The sequence below is a fragment of the Bos mutus genome, chromosome 7, assembly GCF_027580195.1.
Source record: "Bos mutus isolate GX-2022 chromosome 7, NWIPB_WYAK_1.1, whole genome shotgun sequence".
Lineage (NCBI taxonomy): Eukaryota > Metazoa > Chordata > Mammalia > Artiodactyla > Bovidae > Bos > Bos mutus.
The window spans coordinates 53,407,174-53,433,706 of record NC_091623.1 but is presented as its reverse complement, the minus strand read 5'-3'; the positions used below and the strand labels follow the sequence as shown (position 1 = coordinate 53,433,706).

The following is a 26,533-nucleotide window of genomic DNA, read 5'->3' as shown; positions in this document are numbered from 1 at the left end:
TTAGACTTTTGTTATCACTTTTTCTCAATTTTCACATAATAGATTCAACACACATTTTCTCCACATTGGAGAACTTTGGATTGAATTATGTCCTTTGGCCACCTCATGCAAAGAGTTGACTCATTGGAAAAGACTCTGATACTGGGAGGGATTGGGGGCAGGAGGAGAAGGAGACGACAGAGGATGAGATGGCTGGATGGCATCACCGACTTGATGGACGTGAGTTTGAGTGAACTCCGGGAGATGGTGATGGACAGGGAGGCCTGGAGTGCTGCAATTCATGGGGTCACAAAGAGTCAGACATGACTGAGCGACTGAACTGAACTGAACTGAACTGAGAGTAAAAAAAAAAAAAATCTTCAAGAAATAAACAAGGAAGCTACCAGAAACTACAAGCTTTTGCATAGGAAAGGAAACAAACAAAAAAGGACCTTAGTTTGATAAATTCCTTCTTTTTTCCCAAATTCATGTTAACTAATTGTCTCACCCCGAGACGCTAAGAGGACACTATGTTTTCCTCTCCACCTCTTTTTAAAAATACATACTGGGACGTCCCTGGTGGTCCAGTGGTTAAGAATCCACCTTCCAATTCATGGGACACAGGCTCAATTCTTGCTGGGAGAACCAAGATCCCACAGGTAGTAGGGCAACTGGCTCCATGCTCCACAACCAGAGAAAGCCTATAGGCCGCAATGAAGACCCAGTGCAGCCAAAATAAAATAAATAAGTAAGTAAAAAATATATATTCATTTGAGTTGTTTAACATGACAAGTTAAATTACCCTTATTTTTAATTGAAGTATAATTGCATTACAATATTGGTTTCATTTCTGCCATATATCAATGTTATAATTTCATTAGGTATATATATCAAATTGTCCTGTTAATTTCCACTGGCTATGTAAAACAGATAATCAATGGAAATTAACATGATAATTTGATATATAAACCTAATGAAATTACTACTGCAGCCAGAATAATGATCATATCCATCCCTTCACATAATTACAATATTTTGTAATCAGTGTCCTCTTTCTATCCCAACCATTCTCCTAAAAACATTCCCCTCAGTATCACTATAGAAAGAATGCCTAATTCAGGTTCTAATTTGATAGAACCTGACCAAAAAATCACACATTTTTAAACATCTCAATATTAGAGAAGAGCAAAGTCAGTTTTCAAGCCTAAATTGAACTGTTTTAGTTATTTTGGAATTTCATCACTGCAGCACTTTGGTGAAGTAAGAGTCAGGCATTTGGTCCAACCTATTATTCTTGTTTGTTGACTCATACTGGAGCCCAAGTACAAGGTAGGTGACACAACTACAAAAGATGTTCCTCAGATAAGTTTCCGCAAGGCTTGCTTCATGTCTCTGTTCCTCAGGCTGTAGATGAAGGGGTTCAACATTGGAGGGACCACCGTGTACATCAATGAGGCTATTGCTGTCTCCTTGGAAGAGTGTGTAAGTGCAGAACTAATGTACACTCCAAAAGCTGTCCCATAAAATAAGGAAACCACAGAGAGATGAGATCCACAGGTGGAAAAGGCTTTATATTTCCCACCAGCTGAGGGCATTCTCAGAATGGAGGAGACAATTTGAGTGTAAGAGAAGATAATGCCAAGGAGAGGAACACCACCCAATATGCTAGTCACTAAATATACCAGGATGTTATTGATGAGGGTATCAGAACATGCCAGCTTGATGACCTGATCCAGTTCACAGAAGAAATGGGGGATTTCCAGCTCTGTGCAGAAGGACAGTCGGAATACCATCAGAGTGTGGAGCAGGGCATCTGCACTGCTAATGACCAGGGAGAGTAGAATCAACAGGCCACAGAGGCAGGGGTTCATGATGACAACGTACCTCAGTGGGTGGCAGATGGCCACATAGCGGTCATAGGCCATCGCTGCCAGGAGAAAGTTTTCCAGGCCTGCAAATAAGAGGACAAAACAAACCTGGGTGAGGCAGCCTGTGTAACTGATGGATTTGCTCCGCCTTTCAATGTTCACAAGCATCTTGGGGACTGTGGTGGTGCTGAAACAGAGGTCAGTGAAGGACAGGTGGGAGAGGAAGAAGTACATGGGGGTGTGGAGGTGGGAGTCAGAGCCAATGGCCAGCATGATGAGCAGGTTGCCAAGCGCAGTGACCAGATATATGGTCAGGAATAGACTGAAGAGGAGGGGCTGCTGTTCTGGATCTTCTGAGAGACCAAGGAGGAGAAATTCTGCTATATCTGTTTGGTTTTTGGTTTCCATGTTGTGGCTGAGTCTGATGAGAAAAAAAAAAAAAAAAACACCATGTGAAAACAGAAACAGACTCACAGACCTAGAGAACGAATTTATGATTGCTGGGGGGGAAGGGATAGTTAAGGACTTTGGGATGGACAGGTACACACTGCTATATTTAAAATGGATAACCAAGGACCTACTCTATAGCACAAGGAACTCTGCTCAATGTTATGCAGCAGCCTGGATGGGAGGGGAGTGTGGGGGAAATGGATACATGTGCATGTATGGCTGAGTATCTTCACTGTTCACCTGAAACTATCACAACATTGTTAATCGGCTATACTCCAATTTAAACTAAAATTTTTTTTAAAAAAGAACAAATACATGTGATAGGACACATAATTGATGTACAAGAACCCATTCTTTTAGAACACTATAACATCTACATTGTAAACTGAACTGAAAATATTTTTCATCTTTTTCTTTACCTTCTGTCCCTCTTTTAGTCTTACTTTCTCAACCTCTTTTCTTTCTGTCCTCTGTACTCCCTCTAAACTAATTTATTCTTTCCCACATTGTACCAACTAATAGAAATAAAATATGGAACAATGTATAGCTTATTCCTTGGGAATCCTCCAAAGCTTCCAACCAGCAAGCAGGGAAAACAAAATCAAGCATAGGGAAAGGGGATGGAGGGATAAATTGGGAGACTGGGACTGACACACACACACTGTTGTTCAGTCGTAAGTCATGTCCAACTCTTTGTGACCCCATGGACCCTCCAGGCTTCTCTGTTCATGAGGTTCTCCAGGCAAGAATACTGGAGTGGGTTGCCATTTCCTTCTCCAGGAATATACACATTATTTTATATAAACTAGTATCTATTTTATAGATAGCTAAATGATATATATTTATACATAAAAATAGATAACTAATAAGGATCTACTGTATAGCACAGGAAACTCTACTCAGTACTCTGTAATGACTATATGGGAAAAGAATCCTAAAAAAAAAAAAAGTGGATAGGGACTCCGCTTGATGGTCCAGTGGTGAAGAATCCACCTTCCAATGCATAGGACATGGGTTCAAACCCTTGTTGGGGAACTAAGATCCCATATGCCCCTGGATCACTAAGCCCCCAAGACACAACTACTGAGCCCATGCCCCACAATTACTGAGTCCTCGCACCCTGGAACCCTCACCACATAACTAAAGCCTGTGTGCTGTAACTAAGGCCTGGTACAGCCAAAAATAAATAAGTAAATAAATATTTTTTAAAAGAATGAATATATGTATAACTAATTTACTTTGCTGTACACCTCCTGAAACTAACACAACATTGTAAATCAGCTATACCCCAATAAAATTTTAAAAATAAAATAGTGAAGTGAAAATCACTCAGTCGTGTTCAACTCTTTGGAATTTCTTGAGCTATACAGTCCATGGCATTCTTCAGGCCAGGATACTGGAGTGGGTAGCCTTTCCCTTCTCCAGAAGATCTTCCCAACACAGGGATCGAACCCAGGTCTCCTGCATTGCAGGCAGATTCTTTACCAGCTGAGCCACCTAGGAAGCCCAAAAATAAAATAACACACACACACACACAAACCATATGCATATTAAACATGGGCTTTAGAGTAGAGTTTTTCAAACTGTTTCTTGCATCAAAATCCACTGGAGCGTCTGTCCAAACCCATATTGCTGGCCCCACACTCAGAATATGAAATTCAGAAGATTGGGCATGGGACTCAAAATCTGCCTTTCTAACAAATTTCTAAATGTTGTTGTTGCTGGATTAGGTTTTACTTTGAAGACCAGTCTTCTGGAGCCCAGATCAATGCGGGACTAGAAAATCAACTCATTCACGTGCTGGAGCAGACCCAGCACATTTAATGGGGAAAATGATGGCCTGACTCATCTGTGTTCTCTCAGTGCTCTGGGAATTCATGTCCAAAACTCAGTTCAACCACTCCCTTTTCAATGGTCATCAAATTCTATCCTTTCTTCTCCCTTTCCATTTATGCCTCATTGAATTCTTATCACAAAACTGTGCTATAAGCATTGTAGTTAATAATGGCATTAACATATCAAAACAGTATGGTACTGGCACAAAGACAGAAATATAGATCAATGGAACAAAATAGAAAGCCCAGAGATAAATCCACGCACATATGGACACCTTATCTTTGACAAAGGAGGCAAGAATATACAATGGATTAAAGACAATCTCTTTAACAAGTGGTGCTGGGAAATCTGGTCAACCACTTGTAAAAGAATGAAACTAGAACACTTTCTAACACCATACACAAAAATAAACTCAAAATGGATTAAAAATCTCAACGTAAGACCAGAAACTATAAAACTCCTAGAGGAGAACATAGGCAAAACACTCTCTGACATACATCACAGCAGGATCCTCTATGACCCACCTCCCAGAATATCGGAAATAAAAACAAAAATAAACAAATGGGACCTAATTAACCTTAAAAGCTTCTTCACATCAAAGGAAACTATGAGCAAGGTGAAAAGACAGCCTTCAGAATGGGAGAAAATAATAGCAAATGAAGCAACTGACAAACAACTAATCTCAAAAATATATAAGCAACTCCTACAGCTCAACTCCAGAAAAATAAATGACCCAATCAAAAATGGGCCAAAGAACTAAATAGACATTTCTCCAAAGAAGACATACAGAGGGCTAACAAACACATGAAAAGATGCTCAACATCACTCATTATCAGAGAAATGCAAATCAAAACCACTATGAGGTACCATTTCACACCAGTCAGAATGGCTGTGATCCAAAGTCTACAAATAATAAATGCTGGAGAGGGTGGAGAAAAGGAACCCTCTTACACTGTTGGTGGGAATGCAAACTAGTACAGCCACTATGGAGAACAGTGTGGAGATTCCTTAAAAACTGGAAATAGAACTGCCTTATGACCCAGCAATCCCACTGCTGGGCATACACACTGAGGAAACCAGAAGGGAAAGAGACACGTGTACCCCAATGTTCATCGCAGCACTGTTTATAATAACCAGGACATGGAAGCAACCTAGATGTCCATCAGCAGATGAATGGATAAGAAAGCTGAGGTACATATACACAATGGAGTATTACTCAGCCATTAAAAAGAATACATTTGAATCAGTTCTAATGAGGTGGATGAAACTGGAGCCTATTATACAGAGTGAAGTAAGCCAGAAGGAAAAACATAAATACAGTATACTAACGCATATATATGGAATTTAGAAAGATGGTAACAATAACCCGGTGTACGAGACAGCAAAAGAGACACTGATGTATAGAACAGTCTTATGGACTCTGTGGAAGAGGGAGAGGGTGGGAAGATTTGGGAGAGTGGCATTGAAACATGTAAAATATCATGTATGAAACGAGTTGCCAGTCCAGGTTCGGTGCACGATGCTGGATGCTTGGGGCTGGTGCACTGGGACGACCCAGAGGGATGGTATGGGGAGGGAGGAGGGAGGAGGGTTCGGGATGGGGAACACATGTATACCTGTGGCGGATTCATTTTGATATTTGGCAAAACTAATACAATTATGTAAAGTTTAAAAATAAAATAAAATTAGGAAAAAAAAAAAAAAAGAAAGCATCACTGTGAACAAAGCTAGTGGAGGTGATGAAATTCCAGTTGAGCTATTCCAAATCCTGAAAGATGATGCTGTGAAAGTGCTGCACTCAATATGCCAGCAAATTTGGAAAACTCAGCAGTGGCCACAGGACTGGAAAAGGGCAGTTTTCATTCCAATCCCAAAGAAAGGCAATGCCAAAGAATGCTCAAACTACCGCACAATTGTACTCATCTCACATGCTAGTAAAGTAATGCTCAAAATTCTCCGAGCCAGGCTTCAGCAATATGTGAACCGTGAACTTGCAGATGTTCAAGCTGGTTTTAGAAAAGGCAGAGGAACCAGAGATCAAATTGCCAACATCCACTGGATCATGGAAAAAGCAAGAGAGTTCCAGAAAAGCATCTATTTCTGCTTTATTGACTATGCCAAAGCCTTTGACTGTGTGGATCAGAATAAACTGTGGAAAATTCTGAAAGAGATGGGAATACCAGACCACCTGATCTGCCTCTTGAGAAATTTGTATGCAGGTCAGGAAGCAACAGTTAGAACTGGACATGGAACAACAGACTGGTTCCAAATAGGAAAAGGAGTTCATCAAGGCTGTATATTGTCACCCTGTTTATTTAACTTATATGCAGAGTACATCATGAGAAACGCTAGACTGGAAGAAACACAAACTGGAATCAAGATTGCCGGGAGAAATATCAATAACCTCAGATGTGCAGGTGACACCACCCTTATGGCAGAAAGTGAAGAGGAACTAAAAAGCCTCTTGATGAAAGTGAAAGTGGAGAGTGAAAAAGTTGGCTTAAAGCTCAACATTCAGAAAACGAAGATCATGGCATCCGGTCCCATCACTTCATGGGAAATAGATGGGGAAACAGGGGAAACAGTGTCAGACTTTATTTTTGGGGGCTCCAAAATCACTGCAGATGGTGACTGCAGCCATGAAATTAAAAGACACTTACTCCTTGGAAGGAAAGTTATGACCAACCTAGATAGCATATTCAAAAGCAGAGCCATTACTTTGCCAACAAAGGTTCATCTAGTCAAGGCTATGGTTTTTCCTGTGATCAAGTATGGATGTGAGAGTTGGACTGTGAAGAAGGCTGAGCGCCGAAGAACTGATGCTTTTGAACTATGGTGTTGGAGAAGACTCTTGAGAGTCCCTTGGACTGCAAGGAGATCCAACCAGTCCATTCTGAAGGAGATCAGCCCTGGGATTTCTTTGGAAGGAATGATGCTAAGGCTGAAACTCCAGTACTTTGGCCACCTGAAGCGAAGAGTTGACTCATTGGAAAAGACTCTGATGCTGGGAGGGATTGGGGGCAAGAGGAGAAGGGGACGACAGAGGATGAGATGGCTGGATGGCATCACTGACTCGATGGACATGAGTCTGAGTGAACTCCGGGACTTGGTGATGGACAGGGAGGCCTGGCATGCTGCGATTCATGGGGTCACAAAGAGTTGGACACGACTGAGCGACTAATCTGATCTGATCTGATCTCTGATATGATTATTAAAGCATTTTTAAATTGTAAAAAAAAAAAATTAAATTAAATTAAATTAAAAAAAGAAAAAGAAAAACAGCAATACAGTATACTAATGCATATATATGGAATTTAGAAAGATGGTAACAATAACCCTGTGTACGAGACAGCAAAAGAGACACTGATGTATAGAACAGTCTTATGGACTCTGTGGGAGAGGGAGAGGGTGGGAAGATTTGGGAGAATGGCATTGAAACATGTAAAATATCATGTATGAAACGAGTTGCCAGTCCAGGTTCAATGCACGATACTGGATGCTTGGGGCTGGTGCACTGGGACGACTCAGAGGGATGGTATGGGGAGGGAAGAGGGAGGAGGGTTCAGGATGGGGAACACATGTATACCTGTGGCGGATTCATTTTGATATTTGGCAAAACTAATACAATTTTGTAAAGTTTAAAAATAAAATAAAATTGTAGTTAGAAAAAAATAAATAAAAATAATGGCATTAACAGGTATCACTGAAATAAATGTATTATTAACTGCTCACACTACCACTAGCACAGTGTAAAGTGGTAAAGTTTTTCAGCACTTTTCTCATTCTCACAAATTCTTTCTGCAACTGTTTGATAAAGAGCTTATATTAAAAAATTTAAAGCACTCTTACAACTGAATAATAAAGACAAGTAACTCAAATTTTTAAAATGGACAAGATTCTTAATAGATGTTTCTCAAAAAAAGATACATGAATGGTCAAAAAATTACATAAAAATGTGCTGAATATCATTAGTCATTAGGAAAATGCAAATGAAGCTTCAGTGAGATGCCACTACGACACCCATTACATAGACTATAATAATAATTATTATTATTATTATAATAAAGCAGACACTACTCAGTGGAGAAACTGGAGTTGCTGAGAATACAAAATAGTACAGCCACAAAAAATTTCTTAAAAATTTAAGAACAAATACTATATGACTTAGCAGTCTCATGCCTAGGCATTTACCCAAGAGAAATGCAAACATGTGTTCACATAGACATTTACATATACGAATGCTCATAACATCATTCACCGTAGTGAAAAGTAGAAGGAATCCAAATGCCCATTAACCGAAGAATGGAGGGGGAAAAAAGTATTTCCATACAATGGAATATCATTAACAATGGAATACCATGAAGCAGTTAAAGGGGACAAATTGCTGATACATGTTATGAATGAACGGGAACCTTTTATGCTAAGTGAAAGAAGATAGAGACAAAAAACTACATATTATGTGATTCCATCTATATGAAATGTCCCCATAAGACAAGTTTATAGAGACAGAAAGCAGAAAAGTATTGGTCAAACTGTAAGGGTGGGAGTGAACATTAACTGTGAAAGGCAATGAGGGAGCTTTTTCCAAGTGATGGAAATGTTCTAAAACTGGATTATGCTGATAATCGCACAACTCTATAAATTTACTGAAATCATGGACTCATACGCTTACAGTGGGTGATGTACTATAACTATACTTCAATACAGTTGGTAAGGGGGCTTCCCAGGTGACACTAGTAGCAAAGAATCCACCTGCCAGTGCAAGAGATGCAAGAGACGTGGGTTCGATCCCTAAGTCGGAAAGATCCCTTAGAATAGGAAATGGCAACCTGCTCCAGTGTTCTTGCCTCAAAAGTTCCATGGACAGAGGAGCCTGGAGGGCTACAGTCCATAGGGTCACAAAGAGTCTGACGTGACTGAGCAACTAAGCACAAAATTGGTAAACATGAAAAAAAAAAACTGATACGAATCAATACCAAATCTTGGCAAGGAGGTACTATGGCAAATCTCGTACATTGTCAATATGTCATTCTAACTAATTTTATTCTCTGTTGACCTATGAATCAGGTTCTTCTAACATCCTCCTGTTTATCTATGGCCCCATGGAAAAATAAAGGTAAAGTGAGATGACGGTATGAGGTATGGATGCAAAATACTTGGCACTCCAGCAAGAGCTGGTGAAGTGATTCGCACTCAGGTTTCCAGACTTTAGAATTGAACTCCCGCCACTGGGTGATGCAAGCGTCGGGGAGTACAGATTTATGTATCAGGAAGGGTTGACCAAATTCCATCACTTGCCTTTGAAAACTTCCACCTAATAAATCCTTACCCTGATTTTGAAACTCTTCTAACATCTGACCACAAGGGTGGTATCCAGATGTGACAGCAACAGGAAAGAGTCCACACTCAGAACCTGAGATCAAGATTAGAATATGATACTTGAGGACTTTGGGAGTCCAGTGGTTAAGAATCCACCTGCCAATGCAGGGGACTTGGATACGATCCCTGGTCTGGGAAGATCCCACATGCTGCAGAGCAACGAAGCCCGTGCACCACAACTACAGAGCCCATGCTCTAGAATCTGTGCCCTGCAACAGGAGAAGCCGACGACAATGAGAAGCCTGTGCACAGCAACAGAGAGTAGCCCCTACTTGCTGCGACTAGAGAAAGGCTGTGTGCAGCAGTGAAGACTCAGTGTACCCAAAAATAAATAAATATTCTTTAAAAAAAAAATATGCTACTTGAAAACATAAGCTATTATGTGAATGAGACTCTCTTTTCTCCCAAGAGTATTTAACATATAATACGATGAGATTACTTATATATTCCAAAAAAGAAGAATTGCAGGAAATAGAAAGTGCATGGCATTTTTTAAATGAAGGCAAAATTAACTAAAAAGCAACAATCTGTTGGCGTGTTAAAGCACAGTCCTGGAGTGAGGAAGATAAAATCTCCCAACACAAGTGTCCAGTCTGCTTGACAGAAGAATTGCTACAACAACAGTAGGAAGAGGGAGACAATTGTCAATCAGTCTTAAAATAGAAAAAGCAAAGTGAGAATCCTACATTCAGATACCTGGAAACCTTGATAACTGTGGAACTTAACATATAATCAGTAAAAATGGCTTATTATACTCTGCATGCATGAGTGCTAAGTCACTTCAGTGGTGTCTGACTCTGCGACCCCATGAACTGTAGCGCACCAGGCTCTTCTGTCCTTGGGATTCTCCAGACAAGAATACTGGAGTGGGTGGGTTGCCATGCTCTTCTCCAGGGGATCTTCCTGACTCAGGGATCGAACCTGCATCTCTTAATGTCTCCTGTATTGGCAGGTGGGTTCTTTACCATTAGCGCCACCAGGGAAGCCCCAGTATACCCAGAGAAAACCATTATTTAAAAAAAGACACATGTGCCCCAATGTTTAATGCAGCACTATTTACAATAGCCAGGACATGGAAGCAACCTATATGTCCATCAATAGATGAATGGATAAAGAAGTTGTAGTACATATACACAATGAAATATTATTCAGCCATAAAAAGGAATGAATTTGAGTCAGTTATTGTGAGGTGGATGAACTTAGACCTTGTTGTACAGAGTGAAGTAAGTCAGAAAGAGAAAAACAAATGTTGTATATTAATGCACATGTATGGAATCTAGAAAAATGGTATACACGAACCTATGTGAAGGACAGGAATAGAAATGCAGATGTAGAGAAAGGACATGTGGACACAGTGGGGGAAGGGGAAGGCGGGAAGAATTGGGAGAGTAGCGCTGGCATTCATACACTACAATGTGTAAAGTAACTGGCTAGTGGGATCTGGCTGTGTAGCACAGGGAGCTCAGCTCGGTGCTCTGTAATAACCTAGAAGGATGCTATAGGATGGGTGTGGTGGGAGAGGGTCGAGAAGGAGGGGATTTATGTATGCATATAGCTGCTTAGATGGTAAAGAATTTGCCTGCAATGCAGGAGACCCTGGTTCAATCCCTGGGTTGGGAAGAGACCCTGGTTCAATCCCTGGGTTGGGAAGATCCCCTGGAGATCTTAAACTAACAAGTTTAAGAGATGTCCGTTATCTCCATTAATGGACAATTACTTGTAAATCTCTTTCTCCTCTTCTTTTTTGTTTTTCCTTCCATTGTAGCCCAGCCAGTGAGATCTGTCCCTGCGTTCATTTCCTTCTTTTTATGGTAGACTATGGGGCTTCCCTGGTGGTTCAGATGGGGTTGAAAAGAGTCAGACAGGACAGAGTGACTAACACTTTCACTTTCATGGAAATAATTGGGCGTCCTGGTGGCTCAGACAGTAAAGAATCTGCCTGCAGTGTGGGAGAACCGGGTTTGATCCCTGGATCGGGAAGATCCCCTGGAGTAGGAAATGGCAAGCTACTCCATTATTCTTGCCTGGAACATTCCATGGACAGAGGAGCCTGGCCGGTTAAAGCCCACATGGTCACAAAGAGTCAGACACGACTGAGCATACACACGGAAATAATCAAACTCAGCAATATGATTGGTTCCATATTGCTTTTGTTGGGGGCACATCTGTCTCTGTTGTATAAAAACTGACAATATTAGGAAAAGAAATGTGGAAAATTAGCATGGCACTTCAGAACATCTTTCTTCTATGACTGTAAGTGCCCCATCTATGTCTAGGTCAGGAAGCCTTGCCCACTTGCTCCCAAAACAATCCTTTATATATCAGGATGAACTCAAGAGCATTCCAACTTTCTGTGTTATGGTGAGTTCCTAAGAATATAACCGTTGGTTCACCTGAAACATGCAAGAGGTATTTGACTGTGTCCTGGGTGCATCAATGATTATCTCAAATATTCTGGTGAACCGATGTTTTAGAAAAAGTTTATGACAGGAATAGCTCCATTGTCGTAACTAAACTCACTCTGAGTTTAATTGTTGTGTTTAGTCGCTAAGTTGTGTCCAACTCTGTGATTTTGGCCTGCCAGGTTCCTCTGTCCATGGGATTTCCCAGGCAAAACACTGGAGTAGGTTGCCATTTCCTTCTACAAGGGATTTTCCTGACCCAGGGATTGAACCCATGTCTCCTGAACTGGCAAGCAGATTCTTTACCGCTGAGCCACCTGGAAAACCTCGAATAGCTCATCAGGATACTGATATTTGGAACTGATTGGCCCTCGGTAAACTCTGCTTCAACAATGACAAAATATGTGCTCTTAACATTAAATTATAAAAGCTAGCAACTGTAACTGGAGAAGGCAATGGCACCCCACTCCAGTACTCTTGCCTGGAAAATCCCATGGACGGAGGAGCCTGGTAGGCTGCAGTCCATGGGGTCACTAAGAGTCGGACACGACTGAGTGACTTCACTTTGATTTTTCATTTTATGCATTGGAGAAGGAAATGACAACCCACTTCAGTATTCTTGCCTGGGGAATCCCAGGGACAGGGGAGCCTGGTGGGCTGCCGTCTATGGGGTCGCACAGAGTCGGACATGACTGAAGCGACTTAGCAGAAGCAGCAGCAACTGTAACAGCATCACTAAAGATTTTGACTCAGTTGCTCCTGAGTTTAATTATGTCTCCAGCACTTGCTCTGTAAACGAGGAAATTTTTTCAACTGTGGGAGAAGCCCCAATCCCATTTGGACAATAAGAACCATCATGAAACCTTACGGGAATGCAGGAAGGATGAGCAGACAAAAGTCACAAGTACAGTGTTTTATATACAAGACACTCTTAATATTACTTATTGTGATTTGTTTCTGCAATGGACACGAGTGGCACCACCAGGCATGGTTTATTATAGAAGAAAAGTAATTGGAAGAGTAAGACAAAGGAAGAGAGGAGAAAGGAAGAGTATCTTTAGCATGATAACTGTAATTTTCAGGGAAAAATGGATACGCTGAAACTCCTGTTGGGAATCTTGCTTAGATAGAGAAACAGGAATTCCCCAGGCAAAAATCCTGGAGTAGGTTGCCATTTCCTACTCCAGGGAATCTTCTTGACCAAGGGATCAAACCTACATCTCCAAATTGCAGGCAGACCCTTTACCATCTGAGCCACCAGGGAAACCCCGGAGAAAAAGGAGTGCATAATTCAAATGACATCAGTGATTAATGCTCCTTTCTCATGGACACATGATAAAACATGTCACAATTAAAGTGAATAAGTTAGACTTCGATATATCAACCCAAATAAAAAGTTCAGAGAAAGAATTTGCCCCTAAAGACATCTATATCACAATACAATTTAAATGCTTTAAAATAACAAAATATTAAAAGTTCAATTCTTATTATGAAACATTGCAAGCATAAAAAAGTACAGATAACAAAGTCCACCCGCTAAGGACCAGTACGTTAAAATATATTGCCATAATTTGAGGTAGATATTTTAAAGAATTTTTTTTTCATATCCTCAATTATTTTTCATTCCCAAAGGGAATCATGATAATGAACTTGGTGTTCACTATTCTCCTCTGATTTTAATATGATGACTAAGTACTCATAAATTATATTCTTGTTCTGCATTTACTCTTTACACATTGTACATGGAATTTTGCATTTTAAAATAGTGTTTAATGTCTTGGTACAGCTTTTTCTGGTTCATTAACTATCTTACCTTGCTTCTATGTCTTATTACATCACTATTTAAATTATCCTTTTTCCTATAGTGGGGCACTATCATTATTGCCTTTTACACCCAAACACACACACGAAATGTGTAAAACAATTTTAAATAACACATGGAGAACAACCAAATTCAAGATTGTGGTTGCCTCTGGGGATGAAAGTGAACGTGGCGGATTCAATTTGATATTTGGCAAAACTAATAAAATTATGTAAAGTTTAAAAATAAAATAAAATTTAAAAAAAAAGATAGATTCTATTTATTCACATTTTTGTTAATTTAATAAAAGAACTCTGGGGTTTCTCTGGTGGCTCAGTGGTAAAGAATCTTCCTGCCAATGCAGCAGGCAGGAGACATGGGTTCAATCACTGGTCCAGGAAGATGCCATATGCCAAGGAGCAACCAAGCCTGTGCGCCACAACTATCGAGCCTGTGCTCTAGAGCCAGGAACCAGAAGTGTTAAAGCCTGTGCACCCTGAAGCCCATTCTCTATAAGAGAAGCCACTGCAATAAGAAGTCCAAGCCCCACAACTAGACAATAGCCCCTGCTTCTGCAACCAGAGAAAAGCCCAAGAAGCAACAAAGACCCAGCACAGCCAAAAATAAAATAGATAAATAAAAGAGCTCTGATGAGAAAACAAAAATTTTACTAATCCTGGAAGCATGGATAGATGCTTATGTATTCTATGGCGCTCTGCACTTTAAGATATTTCATACATTGCTAAAGAGAAACCAGTAGACTGGGATCTGCTTCATTGTCCACCTCTTCTTTCTTAGATTATTCATAATCATGAAATATTTTCAATACTAACTTTTCTTCTATAAAGTGGTATCATGAGCCAGCAATGGGAAGGAAAGCAGAAGCTGGGTGCACCCCTCTGCCCCTTGACAAAGTAATAAAGGGCATGTAAGAGAAGTTTAGAACATTCTTCAGGTTGAGCAAGCAGATTAATCTTGAGGATGGAAAAAGTCCCTGGACTTTGGGATCAGAGTAGATCAGCAGAATGAGAGACAGTCACACATAAGTGCAAAGGTACAAGGAAATAGACCAGGGAGATTGATGGGCCATTAGCAGCCCCTCCCAGGTAACCCAGCTCTGCTCATCTTCTTCAGGAACTCACCTCATAGCTGCCCCCAGATCGACTGCTAAACAAATGCCCGTCCCTATTTGCAGAACACGAAACAGAGGACTCCAAAGCGCATGGTGCCAACACTAAGTGATGACATTCAGTTCTTCCCTGGATGTGAAGGAGGAAAATGGAGGCTCTGGGTCCATTCAAGTAGCACAGAAAGACAGTGAAGCACCGGGCTCCTGGGCAAAAATGATGGTCCTTGTGACTAGCGTCAGGTGTGTTTCACATGACCTGGGAGGGCTTTTGAGTGGGGTGGTCAAAGGCAGACTTATTTGCAGTCTCTCTGTCTCTTGGGGGTTCAATATCCAAAGCTTCTCATTAGTCAAATTCTTTTACTCTCATGTGATCACAGGGCAGTTCAGATTCTTGAGGAGCAAGGCTCAGAAGTGAAAAACTTTTTGCTGTGAATAATTCTTTACACTGACCTTCTCCCTGAACATTTCTTGGCTCACATTAATTTCAAGTACCCTACCTCAACATATTTTTTATTGTTATTGTATTATAGTTCTTTTTTTTAAATCTATATTTAAAGGCACTGCTTTACCCCTCTCCTAATTGATACTACATTTAAGCTCAAAAATGTAGTTTCCATATACGGGTAGATATATATTACCTGTATATATACATGCGGTACTATGGTGAATGTACCCTACAAATGCACACACTAAGGGCTAATTTTATGTATGGCCTATTTAACATTGGTTCTGTTTGTGTATATACTATTAAGGAAATAGTAAAGGTCAGTTTTCATTCCAATCACAAAGAAAGGAAATACCAAAGACTGTTCAAACTACCGCACAATTGCATTCATCTCACACGCTAGTAAAGTAATGCTTAAAATTCTCCAAGCCAGGTTTCAACAGTACATGAACCATGAACTTCCAGGTGTTCAAGCTGGTTTTAGAAAAGGCAAAGGATCCAAAGATCAAATTGCCAACATCTGTTGGATCATCGAAATAGCAAGAAAGTTCCAGAAAAACATCTATTTCTGCTTTATTGACTATGCCAAAGCCTTTGACTATGTGGATCACAACAAACTGTGGAAAATTCTGAAAGAGATGGGAATACCAGACCACCTGACCTGCCTCTTGAGAAACCTGTATGCAGGTCAGGAAGCAACAGTTAGAACTGGGCATGGAACAACAGACTGATTCCAAATAGGAAAAGGAGTACGTCAAGGCTGTATATTGTCACCCTGCTTATTTAACTTATATGCAGAGTACATCTTGAGAAACACTGGGCTGATTGAAGCACAAGCTGGAATCAAGGTTGCCAGAAGAAATATCAATAACCTCAGATATGCAGATGACACCACCCTTATGGCAGAAAGTGAAGAGGAACTAAAGAGCCTCTTGATGAAAGTGAAAGAGGAGAGTGAAAAAGTTGGCTTAAAACTCAACATTCAGAAAATTAAGATTATAGCATCTGGTCCCATCACTTCATGGCAAATAGATAGGGAACCAGTGGAAACAGTGGCAGACTTTATTTTGGGGGGCTCCAAAATCACTGCAGATGGTGACTGCAGCCATAAAATTAAAAGATGCTTGCTCCTCAAAAGAAATGCTATGACCAATCTAGACAGCATATTAAAAAGCAAGATACATTACTTTGCCAACAAAGTCTGTCTAGTCAAAGCTATGGTTTTTCCAGTAGTCATGTATGGATGTGAGAGTTAGCCTATAAAGAAAGCTGAATGTTGAAGAATTGATATTTTTAAACTGTGGTATTGGAGAAGACTCTTGAGAGTCCCTTGGACTCCAAGAAGATCCAACCAGTCCATCTAAAGGAAGTAAGTCCTGACTATTCATTGGAGGGACTAATGCTGAAGCTGAAACTCCAATACTTTGGCCACTTGATTCAAAGAACTAACTCATTGGAAAAGACCCTGATGCTGGAAAAGATTGAAGGTGGGAGGAGACGGGGACAACAGAGGATGAGATGGTTGGATGGCATCACCGACTCAATGGATATGAGTTTGAGTAAGCTCCAGGAATTGGTGATGGACAGGGAAGCCTAGTGTGCTGCAGTACATGGGGTCTCAAAGAGTCAGACACAACTGAGCAATTGAACTGACTGAATACACTTGGAATAAAATTATTTAATCTGCCAGAATAATTGTCCTAGCATTCAGGTAACTTTCCCTTTTCAATACTTCCAGAAGAATCATACCCATGGAACCAGACAACCAAACCAACTCCTCTGAGTTTATCCTCCTGGGACTTTCAGAAAAGCCAGAACAGGAGACTCTCCTCTTTGCTCTGTTTCTCTGCATGTATGTGGTCACTGTAGTGGGGAACCTGTTGATCATCCTGGCCATCAGCACAGACTTCCACCTCCACACCCCCATGTATTTCTTCTTGGCCAATCTCTCCTTGGTTGATTTCTGCTTGGCCACTGACACTGTCCCCAAGATGCTGGTGAGCATCCAAATCAAGAGCAAGTCCATCTCTTATTCCTGCTGCCTGACACAAATGTACTTCTTTCATTTCTTTGGCATCATGGACAGTGTCTTAATAGCTGTGATGGCTTATGATAGGTTCATGGCTATATGTCACCCCTTACACTATAGTATCATGAGCCCACGCCTCTGTGTCCTGCTGGTTGGAGGCCCGTGGGTATTTTCTGGCTTCATCTCCCTCACCCACATCCTCCTGATGGCCCGTCTGGTTTTCTGTGGCAATACTGAGTTGCCTCACTACTTCTGTGACCTCACCCTGCTCTTCAGACTTTCGTGCACTGACACCTCTGTGAACAAGATTTTTGTGCTCATTGTGACAGGGATGGTCATAGCCATGCCTTTCATTTGCATTCTGGCTGCCTACGTTCAAATTATTGTGGCTATCATGAAGTTGCCCTCTGCAGAAGGCAGGAGGAAAACCTTTTCCACCTGTAGCTCCCACCTCTCTGTGGTTGCCCTCCTTTATATGACTACCTTTGGGGTCTGTGTCCTTCATATGTCTACACAGCCATGAAGGAGAAAGCCTCTGGTGTGATGTACGCTGCCCTCACCCCCATGCTGAAGCCCTTTATCTACAGCTTGAGGAACAGAGACCTAAAGAGGGCCTTAAGGAATCTCATGAGAAAAAAAAATCATCTCATCTTCATGACCACAAGGTCATCTGGGAGCTTCCTAGGGGCAGGACCTCAAAATCTAGGGTCCTGGACAAGTGTATGGAATTACAAGAGTTGGAAGTGCAGCCATTCTGAATTTTGAATTGCAGAAGTTTAAAAGGGAACATCAGGAGGGTCCTATAACTATTTTTTTCTCAAGTGTGTGTGTGTGTGTGTGTGTGTGAGTGCACGTGCACGCACTCAGTGGCATCTGACTCTTTGTGACAACATGGACTGTAGCCCACCAGGCTCCTCCCTCTGTGGGATTTTTCTGTCAAGAATATTGGAGTGGGTTTCCATTTCCTTCTCCAGGGGATCTTCCCTACCCAGGATCAAACCTGCATCTCCTGCATCTCCTGCATTGCAGGCAGATTCATAACCACTGAGCCACCAGGGAAGCCCATTTTCTCCAATACTGAAACCAAAAAGGGTGTTTTTTAGGTAAACCTCATGCTATCACCCAGAAGATCAGCGTAGCCCTACCAGCTTGGGTTTACCCTGGTTTTGAAACCATTGAACACTCAACAAATATTTATTAAGTACATATTCTGGGCTGGATGTAAATGCTGCTCATGGAAATATGAGCAGGAGAGATAAGATCCCAATAGTCTGGAGTTTACAGCTGAGTGTGGGAGAGGATATTGTACACTTAGTTGTAGTAGAATGGAATATAAACATGAGAGGAAGGATAGAATCCAATAGGAACATACAACAGAGTCTGAGGGAGATTTAGGGGAAGTCTTCCAGGAGAGGTGATCCAAAAACCCAAAGGATGAGAATATGTTGATCAGGCAAAATGAGGAGAAAGAACGTCTCAGAAAGACAAAACAACTTGTGGAAAGGTAAGAAAGCAAGAGAAAGAGTGAAGCATGCATTTGTGAAGTTAAAAGTCCAGTTACGCTGAATGATGTGGGAGGTGCCAGGTACTGAGGGCTTTAGGATCAACCTAAAGAACCAGTCCAAAGACCAATCCAAAGAACCAGCCAGTTAACTTGACTTCCAAGGACTAAAGTCGGGGAGCATGGGGATGAGTTGTACAGCCCCCTTCCTCCCACTCCTATCCTGTCTTCATGGGGAGCATGAAGGCTTGTGCTGGATAAAAGTTGTGCAAGACACAAGGGAGAAAGAGATTCAGACCATGCCCTAAGGAAATGAGGAAATACTATTTTTTGGTGTATATCTCATAGACAAAGAGCAAAATACCAGTCAACTGAATCATAAATCTCTAAACCAGAGGGAAGCTTTGGCATGCCTCAATTGCCATATATGCCTGTGAAATGTATCCAAGTGGTAACACTGCTTATACCAGAAATGAGCTGTGCTTTGCTTAGTTGCTCAGTCCCGTCTGACTCTTTGCAACCCCATGGACTGTAACCCGCCAGGTTCCTCTGTCCAGGGAAGGGGATTCTCCAGGCAAAAATACTGGAATGGGTTGCCATGCACTGCTCCAGGGGATCTTCCCAACCCAGGGACTGAACCCAGGTCTCCTGCATTGCAGGCGGATTCTTTACCAGCTGAGTTACCAGAGAAGCCCAAACCAGAAATGAGAGCTACTCATTATGAGTTTATCTTGTGCCTAACACTACGCTTTGTTTCTTTTCTATGTCTCATCTAGTCACTCTAAATCTCCTATGAAAGCATTAAGTCTCACTTTATTAGAGAGTAATCCTATTATGCATATGGAGCGTTACAACTAAAGTAAAGCAGACAGTGACTTTGCAGAGGTCAGAAGTTTTCAAAAGGTGCTAAGAATCTGATGTCATCCTTAGTAGAATGGCTTTAAAGAATCCTACATCTAGTTTGCCTCTGTATTTTCCTTTCATGAAAATTAAATTAGAATGTATCAGTTGAATCAACAGACCTGCTGCAGTCGCATCTTAGTACTCTCTTAGTAAGGGTACATGTGAGAAAAGTGAAAATGCACTTGGTGGGTAATATTCTAATGGATAAAATCCAAAATTTAAAAACGCTAAAGTTTGCCCATGGGGCACTCATGGATCTGATCATGCCTTTTTATTTATTTTTTTAATATTTATGTATTTATTTGACTGTGCTGGGTCTTAGTTGGGGCATGTGGGATCTAGTTCCCCAAGCAGGGATCAAACCCAGACCCCCTTCAGAGAGAGCATAGAGTCTTTGCCTCTGGATCACCAGAGAAGTCCCTGGCCATGCCCTTTTAGAATAACACACACACAGACACACACAAACAACACAGGCAAAAGTTGAACCACAGTACTCTTTCTTCCTAACTCCCCTCTATTCTCTTGCCACATGAATAGAAATTACCATTCTACAGTGTTGGCTGGGAGAGGGTTTGAATTGCCAGTGACTTTAAAAGTGATTACAGGGACTTCCCCAGCAGTCAGATGGTTGGGACTTCGCCTTCTAATGCAGGAGATGTGGGTTCAATCCTTGGTCAGAGAACTGAGATCCCACATGCCTCATGGCCAAAACACCAAAACACAAAACTGAAGCAATATTGTAACAAATTCAATAAAAACGTTAAAAAATGGTCCACATTTTTTTAAAAATACCTTTTTTAAAAAAAAGGAAAAATGATCACAATATGGGGACTCATAGAATCTTTATGAATATTTCTCCCTCTGATACAGATAGATACAACTTGAGGTAAAGCACTGATTTAACCACCTTTTTCTCTATGGAAGGAGACGTTCCATCAGCCAATAAAAACCTAAGATTTCCAGAATATTTTCTGCTTGTTAATAAATAAAAATCAGAGCTCTGGGAGAGATTTGTCTTGTTCGTCATTCTGATATCAACTTCAATCATTTGTTGACCCCAATATATGCTTCATTCATTCATTCAACAAACATTTACCAAATATCTATTCCATGAGGGCTATTTTTCTTAGCACTGGGCACAAAGCATTAAACAAGAGAAAGTAAAGGCTTTTCCCCATGTCTACAAAAAGATAGCATGAGAGTTTATCAACTCTTTTCTCCTAATTGTAGGGCAATGACTTTTAGAGGCCAGAAATTTTAAAATGGTACTCTTTCCTTCAATTATCATGAATGTATACATGGGATAAAATTCCAAGCTCTGAACATTAAAAACAAAACAGAGTTTACTGATGTTTCTTTAAAAAAATAAAATTAAACAAAACAACCATTACTAGCCCAAACAAGTTTCACAGGTGGCACTAGTGGTAAAGAATCTGCCTGCCGATGTAGGAGAAGAGAGACTTGGATTCGATCCCTGGGACAGAAAGATCCCCTGGAGTAGGAAATGGCAACCCACTCCAGTATTCTTATCTGGAAAATTCCATGGACAGAGGAGCCTGGTGGGCTACAGTAGTCCATGGGTCACAAAAAGTCAGACTTGGCTGAGCACACACACAGCAGCAGCAGCAGGGGAAATAACAATTTAAAAAAAAATTTTAATTAACCAAATACTGATAGTGAGAAGGACATGAAAGCCATAATGCAAGGACAGCGTGCTAGATGAAGGAAGCTAAATATGCAGTCAGAAACAAGTTTGGATTAGGAGTTGTCCGTGTCTTTTTTTTCTTTTCTTTTTTAGATGTTTTCTTGATGTGGACCATTTTTGAAGTCTTTATTGAATTTGTTTCAATATTGCTTCTGTTTCACATTTTTATTTTTTGGCTGTAAGGCGTGTGGGATCTTAGCTCCCGGACAAGGGATGGAACCCATAAGTCCTACATTGGAAGGCGGATTCTTAACCACTGGGCCACCAGGGAAGTCTCTCTATGTACTTCTCATTTAAGTTTTTCTTTCCTTTCTCAATCTTGGATAAATTCTGCAAGTGTTGTAAGTACACTATGTAGTTCAGCTAAAATAATACACATTTATTATTTCATAATTTCTGTGGACCAAGTATGACTTTGCTTTAAGCTCTCTTATAGACTGTAATCAAGGTGTCATGAGTGGGATTGTTGTTCTTTTTTTCTTTTTTCTTGTAAATTAATTCATTTATTTTAATTGGAGGCTAATTACTTTACAATATTGTAGTGGTTTTTGCCATACATTCACATGAATCAGCCATGGGTGTACGTGTGTCCCCAATCCTGACCCCCTCCACCTCCACCCCATCCTTAATGTTCAGTCACTAAGTCATGTCCGACTCTTTGGACTCCGTAGACTGCAGCATGCCAGGCTTCCCTATCCTTCACTATCTCCCTAAGTTTGCTCAAACTCTTGTCCATTGAGACAGTGATGCCATCCAACCATCTCACTTTTTGTTGCCCCTGTCTCCTCCTGCCCTCAATCTTTCCCGGTATCATGATCTTTTCCAATGAGTTGGGTCTTCACATCAGGTGGCCAAAGTATAGGACCTTCAGCTTCAGCATCAGTCCTGCCATACTCAATGATGAAAGACCAAAAGCTTTTCCTCTAACGTAAGGAAAAAAACAAAAATGCCTGATTTTACTACTTCTTTCACTATAGCACTAGAACTCTTACAAAGAGCAATTAGACAAGAAAAAGAAATGAAAGGCATCCAAATTGGGAAAGAAAAAAGTAAAATGATGTTTGTTCATAGATGACATAATCTTATAGGTGAAAAACCCTGAAGATGCCACACAAAAAAACCTATTGGAACTTACAAATTCAGCAAAACTATACAGTTCATGAAGGATATAAGAGCAGTACATGAAAATCAGTTCCATTTCTATATACTAACAATAGATTGACCCTGGTGTCAACCTAAATGTCCTTCAACAGAGGACTAAAGAAGTTGTGGTATATATACAATGATATACAATGGAATTTTACTCAGTCATAAAAAAGAATGAAATAATGTCATTTGCGGCAACATGGATGGATGTAGAGATTGCAGTACCTAGTGAAGTCAGTCAGACAAATAAAGACAAATATCGTATGATATGGCTTATATGTGAAATCTTGGGGGAAAAAGGTACAAATGAACTTATTCACAAAACAGAAATAAAGTTACAGATATAGAAATCAAACTTATGGTTACCAGGGCATAAGTGGCAGGGAATAAACTGGAAGATTTGGATTGATATATATACACTACTATATATAAAATAGACAGCTAATAAGGACCTATCACACAGGGAACTGTACTCTGTAAGGACCTTCATGGTAAAAGAATGAAAAAAGGAGTGGATATATGCATACATATAAGATTCACTTTGCTGTATACTTGAAACTTACATGATATTGTAAACCAACTATACTCCAATAAAAATTTTTAACAAAATTTAAAGCTTCTGAATGTCAAAGGGCCCTATGAACAAAATAAAAAGACAGCTCATGGAATAGGAGAAGACATTTGTAAACCATAGATCTACTAAGGAATTAATATCTAGAACACATAAAGAATTCCTACATGTCAACAACAATAACAAGCTAAACACTCAATTAAAGATGGGGCAAGGACTTAAATAGACATTTCTCCAAAGAGAATGTACAAATAACCAGTAAGCATGTGAAAAGGCACTCCACATGAAATGCAAATCAACCCCAATGAAATTTCACACCCATTAGGATGGCTGTTATTAAAACAAACAGACGAAAACAACCAAACAGAACACACAAAGAGAAAAAAATAACTTTTATTGGCGGAAATGTAAAATTTCGGGTGCTATGAAAAATAGTAGTGCAGCAGGAAACCCTTGGTGTTCCTCAGCTTGGGGCTATATAAATCCTAAATCTGTTTATCTTCACATGACCCTTCTCTGTGTGTCTGTGTGCCTCAAACCTACCCCTCCTTCCTTGTATAAAGATGACGTCAGTCCAGGTTTGATGCGGGATACAGGATGCTTGGGGCTGGTGCACTGGGATGACCCAGAGGGATGGTACGGGGAGGGAGGTGGGAGGGGGGTTCAGGATGGGGAACACATGGATACCCATGGCGCATTCATGTTGAAGTATGGCAAAACCAATACAATATTGTAAAGTAATTAGCCTCCAATTACAGTGAAGTAAGACAGAAGGAAAAACATAAATACAGTATACTAACGCATATATATGGAATTTAGAAAGATGGTAACAATAACCCGATTATGCGAGACAGCAAAAGAGACACTGATGTATAGAACAGTCTTATGGACTCTGTGGGAGAGGGAGAGGGTGGGAAGATTTGGGAGAATGGCAATGAAACATGTAAAATATCATGTAGGAAACGAGTTGCCAGTCCAGGTTCGATGCATGATGCTGGATGCTTGGGGCTGGTGCACTGGGACGGCCCAGAGGGATGGTATGGGGAGGAGGAGGGAGGAGGATTCGGGATGGGGAACACATGTATACCTGTGGTGGATTCATTTTGATATTTGGCAAAACTAATACAATTATGTAAAGTTTAAAAATAAAATAAAATTAGAGAAAAAAAAAAAAGAGAGATAGAATGAAATAAAATATAAGGAAAAAATTGGAAAAAATAAAAAAATAAAATAAATAAAATAAATAAATTTGTATTTAAAAAACGATGATGTCAATCATTAGATGTAACACACACCCTGGTGGTGTGGTGGTTTAGTTGCTAAGTCATGTCTGACTCTTACGACCCCATAGACCGTAGCCCGCCAGCCTCCTCTGTCCATGGGATTCTCCAGACAAGACTACTGGAGTGGGTTGCCATTTCCTTCTCCAGGGGATCTTCCCAACCCAGGAATCAAACCCAGGTCTCCCGCCTTGCAGGCAGATTCTTTACAATGAAAGTCCAGCACAGACCCTAATTCAGGATGAAAAGTAGACCTAACATATAATACATAAATTCCACTTCTGAGAATACATCCAAAGGAAATGAAACCATCTCAAGGAAATTTCAGTATTTTCATGTTTATTGCAGCATTATTTGCAATAGTCAAGGTATGAAAAGAGTGCCCATAGACAGATGAAAAGATAAAGAAAATGTGGTGTATATATGTCCAATAGAACATTATTTAGTCTTGTAAAAGAAGGAAATCCTACCATTTGTGACCCAAAAAAATGCACCTGGAAGGCATTATGCTAAATGAAATGAGAAAAAAAAAAAAACTACTTCATGGTATAATTTACATTTAGAATCTAAGAAAAGGGTGGGGGGATATGTGAGGTGATGGGTATGTTAATTAACTTGGTAGTGGAAATCCTTTCACAATGTGCAGTGCTATGCTGTGCTTAGTCTTCAGTCATGACAGACTCTTTGACCACTCATAGACTGTAGACCACCAGGTTCCTCTGTCCACGGGGACTCTCCAGACAAGAATACTGGAGTGGGTTACCATGCCCTCCTCCAGAGGATGGCATGGAACCCAGGTCTCCTGCATTGCAGGTGGATTCTTTACCAGCTGAGCTACTAGGAAAGCCCTTCACAATGTATATGCATATAAAATTATTGCTTCCTGTATTTTTTTTAATTCAAACTTTTCATTCTTATTTTACTTGTTTATTTATTTTTGGCCACACTGCATGACATATGGGATCTTAGTTCCCTAAGCAGGAATCGAACCCATGCCCCCTTCATTGGAAGCACGCTGTCTTAATCACTGTGAAGAACCAAAGTGAAGAAGTCTCACTTTGTGTACTTAAACATATTACAATTTTATTAGTCAATTATGTGTCAATAAAGCTGAAAAAAAAAGTATGAACCTCCTCAGGACACTCCACAACATCACTATAAAGTATCCTTTCCCCAAAAAATGAACCCAGGACTTGATCAAGTATCTAGATCTACACATCAATTTATAATTATAACTTACAAGAAGCATATTTGAAACAATAACACACAAATGCAATCAGCAAAATCCAGACCATTTCTTCATCAAATAAATTCCAAGAATCACATACAAGAGGGGAAACAAAAAAAAAATCCTATAGGTTAGAAAGGACTTTAAGCAGCTATCAACCAATTGGAATATAGGGATATTATTTGGATTCTAATGTGAGAAAATTATTAAAAAATCATGAGGCAATTCAGTTAATTTGAGTATTAATTGGATATTTTATATTTTAATAAAATTATAATTTGATAATATAATTATTATTAATACTTTAAAGTACACTAATGGGATTATGCTTATGCTTTTAAAAAGAACTTGTCTTTTTAGAGTTGTACTGAAATCATGTGATATATAAAATCTGCTCTGAAATAATCCTGGAGAAGAGGTCAAAGTAGATAGAATACAGATGAAACAAGACTCTAATTGGTAATCACTGAACCTGTGTGATGAATACATGGGTTTCATTACATAAAGCCGAGTCATGTTAAAAACTGAGAGTTTTCTTTGTCAAAAATTAGAGTATTGACAATATCTTATAACTCAACCTTCAGAGTTCAGGCGCTCTGTCATGTCCGACTCTTGGCAACCCCCTGAACCGCAACACACCAGGCCTCCTTGTCCATCACCAGCTCCCAGAGTTTACCCAAACTCATGTCCATTGAGTTGGTGATGCCATCCAACTGTCTCATCCTCTGTCATCCCCTTCTCTCCCTGCCCTCAATCTTTCCCAGCATTAGGGTCTTTTCAAATGAGTCAGCTCTTCAAATCAGGTGGCCAAAGTATTGGAGTTTCAGCTTCAACTTCAGTCCTTCCAATGAACACCCAGGACTGATTTCCTTTAGGATGGA

The 26,533-nt window shown here is 40.2% G+C and overlaps 2 protein-coding genes across 2 annotated transcripts; one reads left to right on the top strand and one right to left on the bottom strand.

Moving 5' to 3' along the window:
- Window positions 1-1,337: 1,337 nt before the first annotated feature.
- LOC102267275 (olfactory receptor 7G3) lies at window positions 1,338-2,255 on the bottom strand. Its single transcript, XM_005909854.3, has one exon. It carries the CDS (start codon window positions 2,253-2,255, stop codon window positions 1,338-1,340), a length of 918 nt encoding a protein of 305 aa, XP_005909916.2.
- Window positions 2,256-17,040: 14,785 nt separating this feature from the next.
- On the top strand, window positions 17,041-18,083 carry LOC102269804 (olfactory receptor 1M1-like). The gene is given in 2 exon segments (XM_014482972.2): window positions 17,041-17,806; window positions 17,809-18,083. Coding segments are annotated over 2 exon segments (1,041 nt in total).
- The last annotated feature ends 8,450 nt before the right edge of the window (window positions 18,084-26,533 follow it).

Excerpts from the sequence above, each read along its gene's own strand:
- LOC102267275 (XM_005909854.3), bottom strand. The coding sequence starts at position 2,255 with ATGGAAACCAAAAACCAAACAGATATAGCAGAATTTCTCCTCCTTGGT.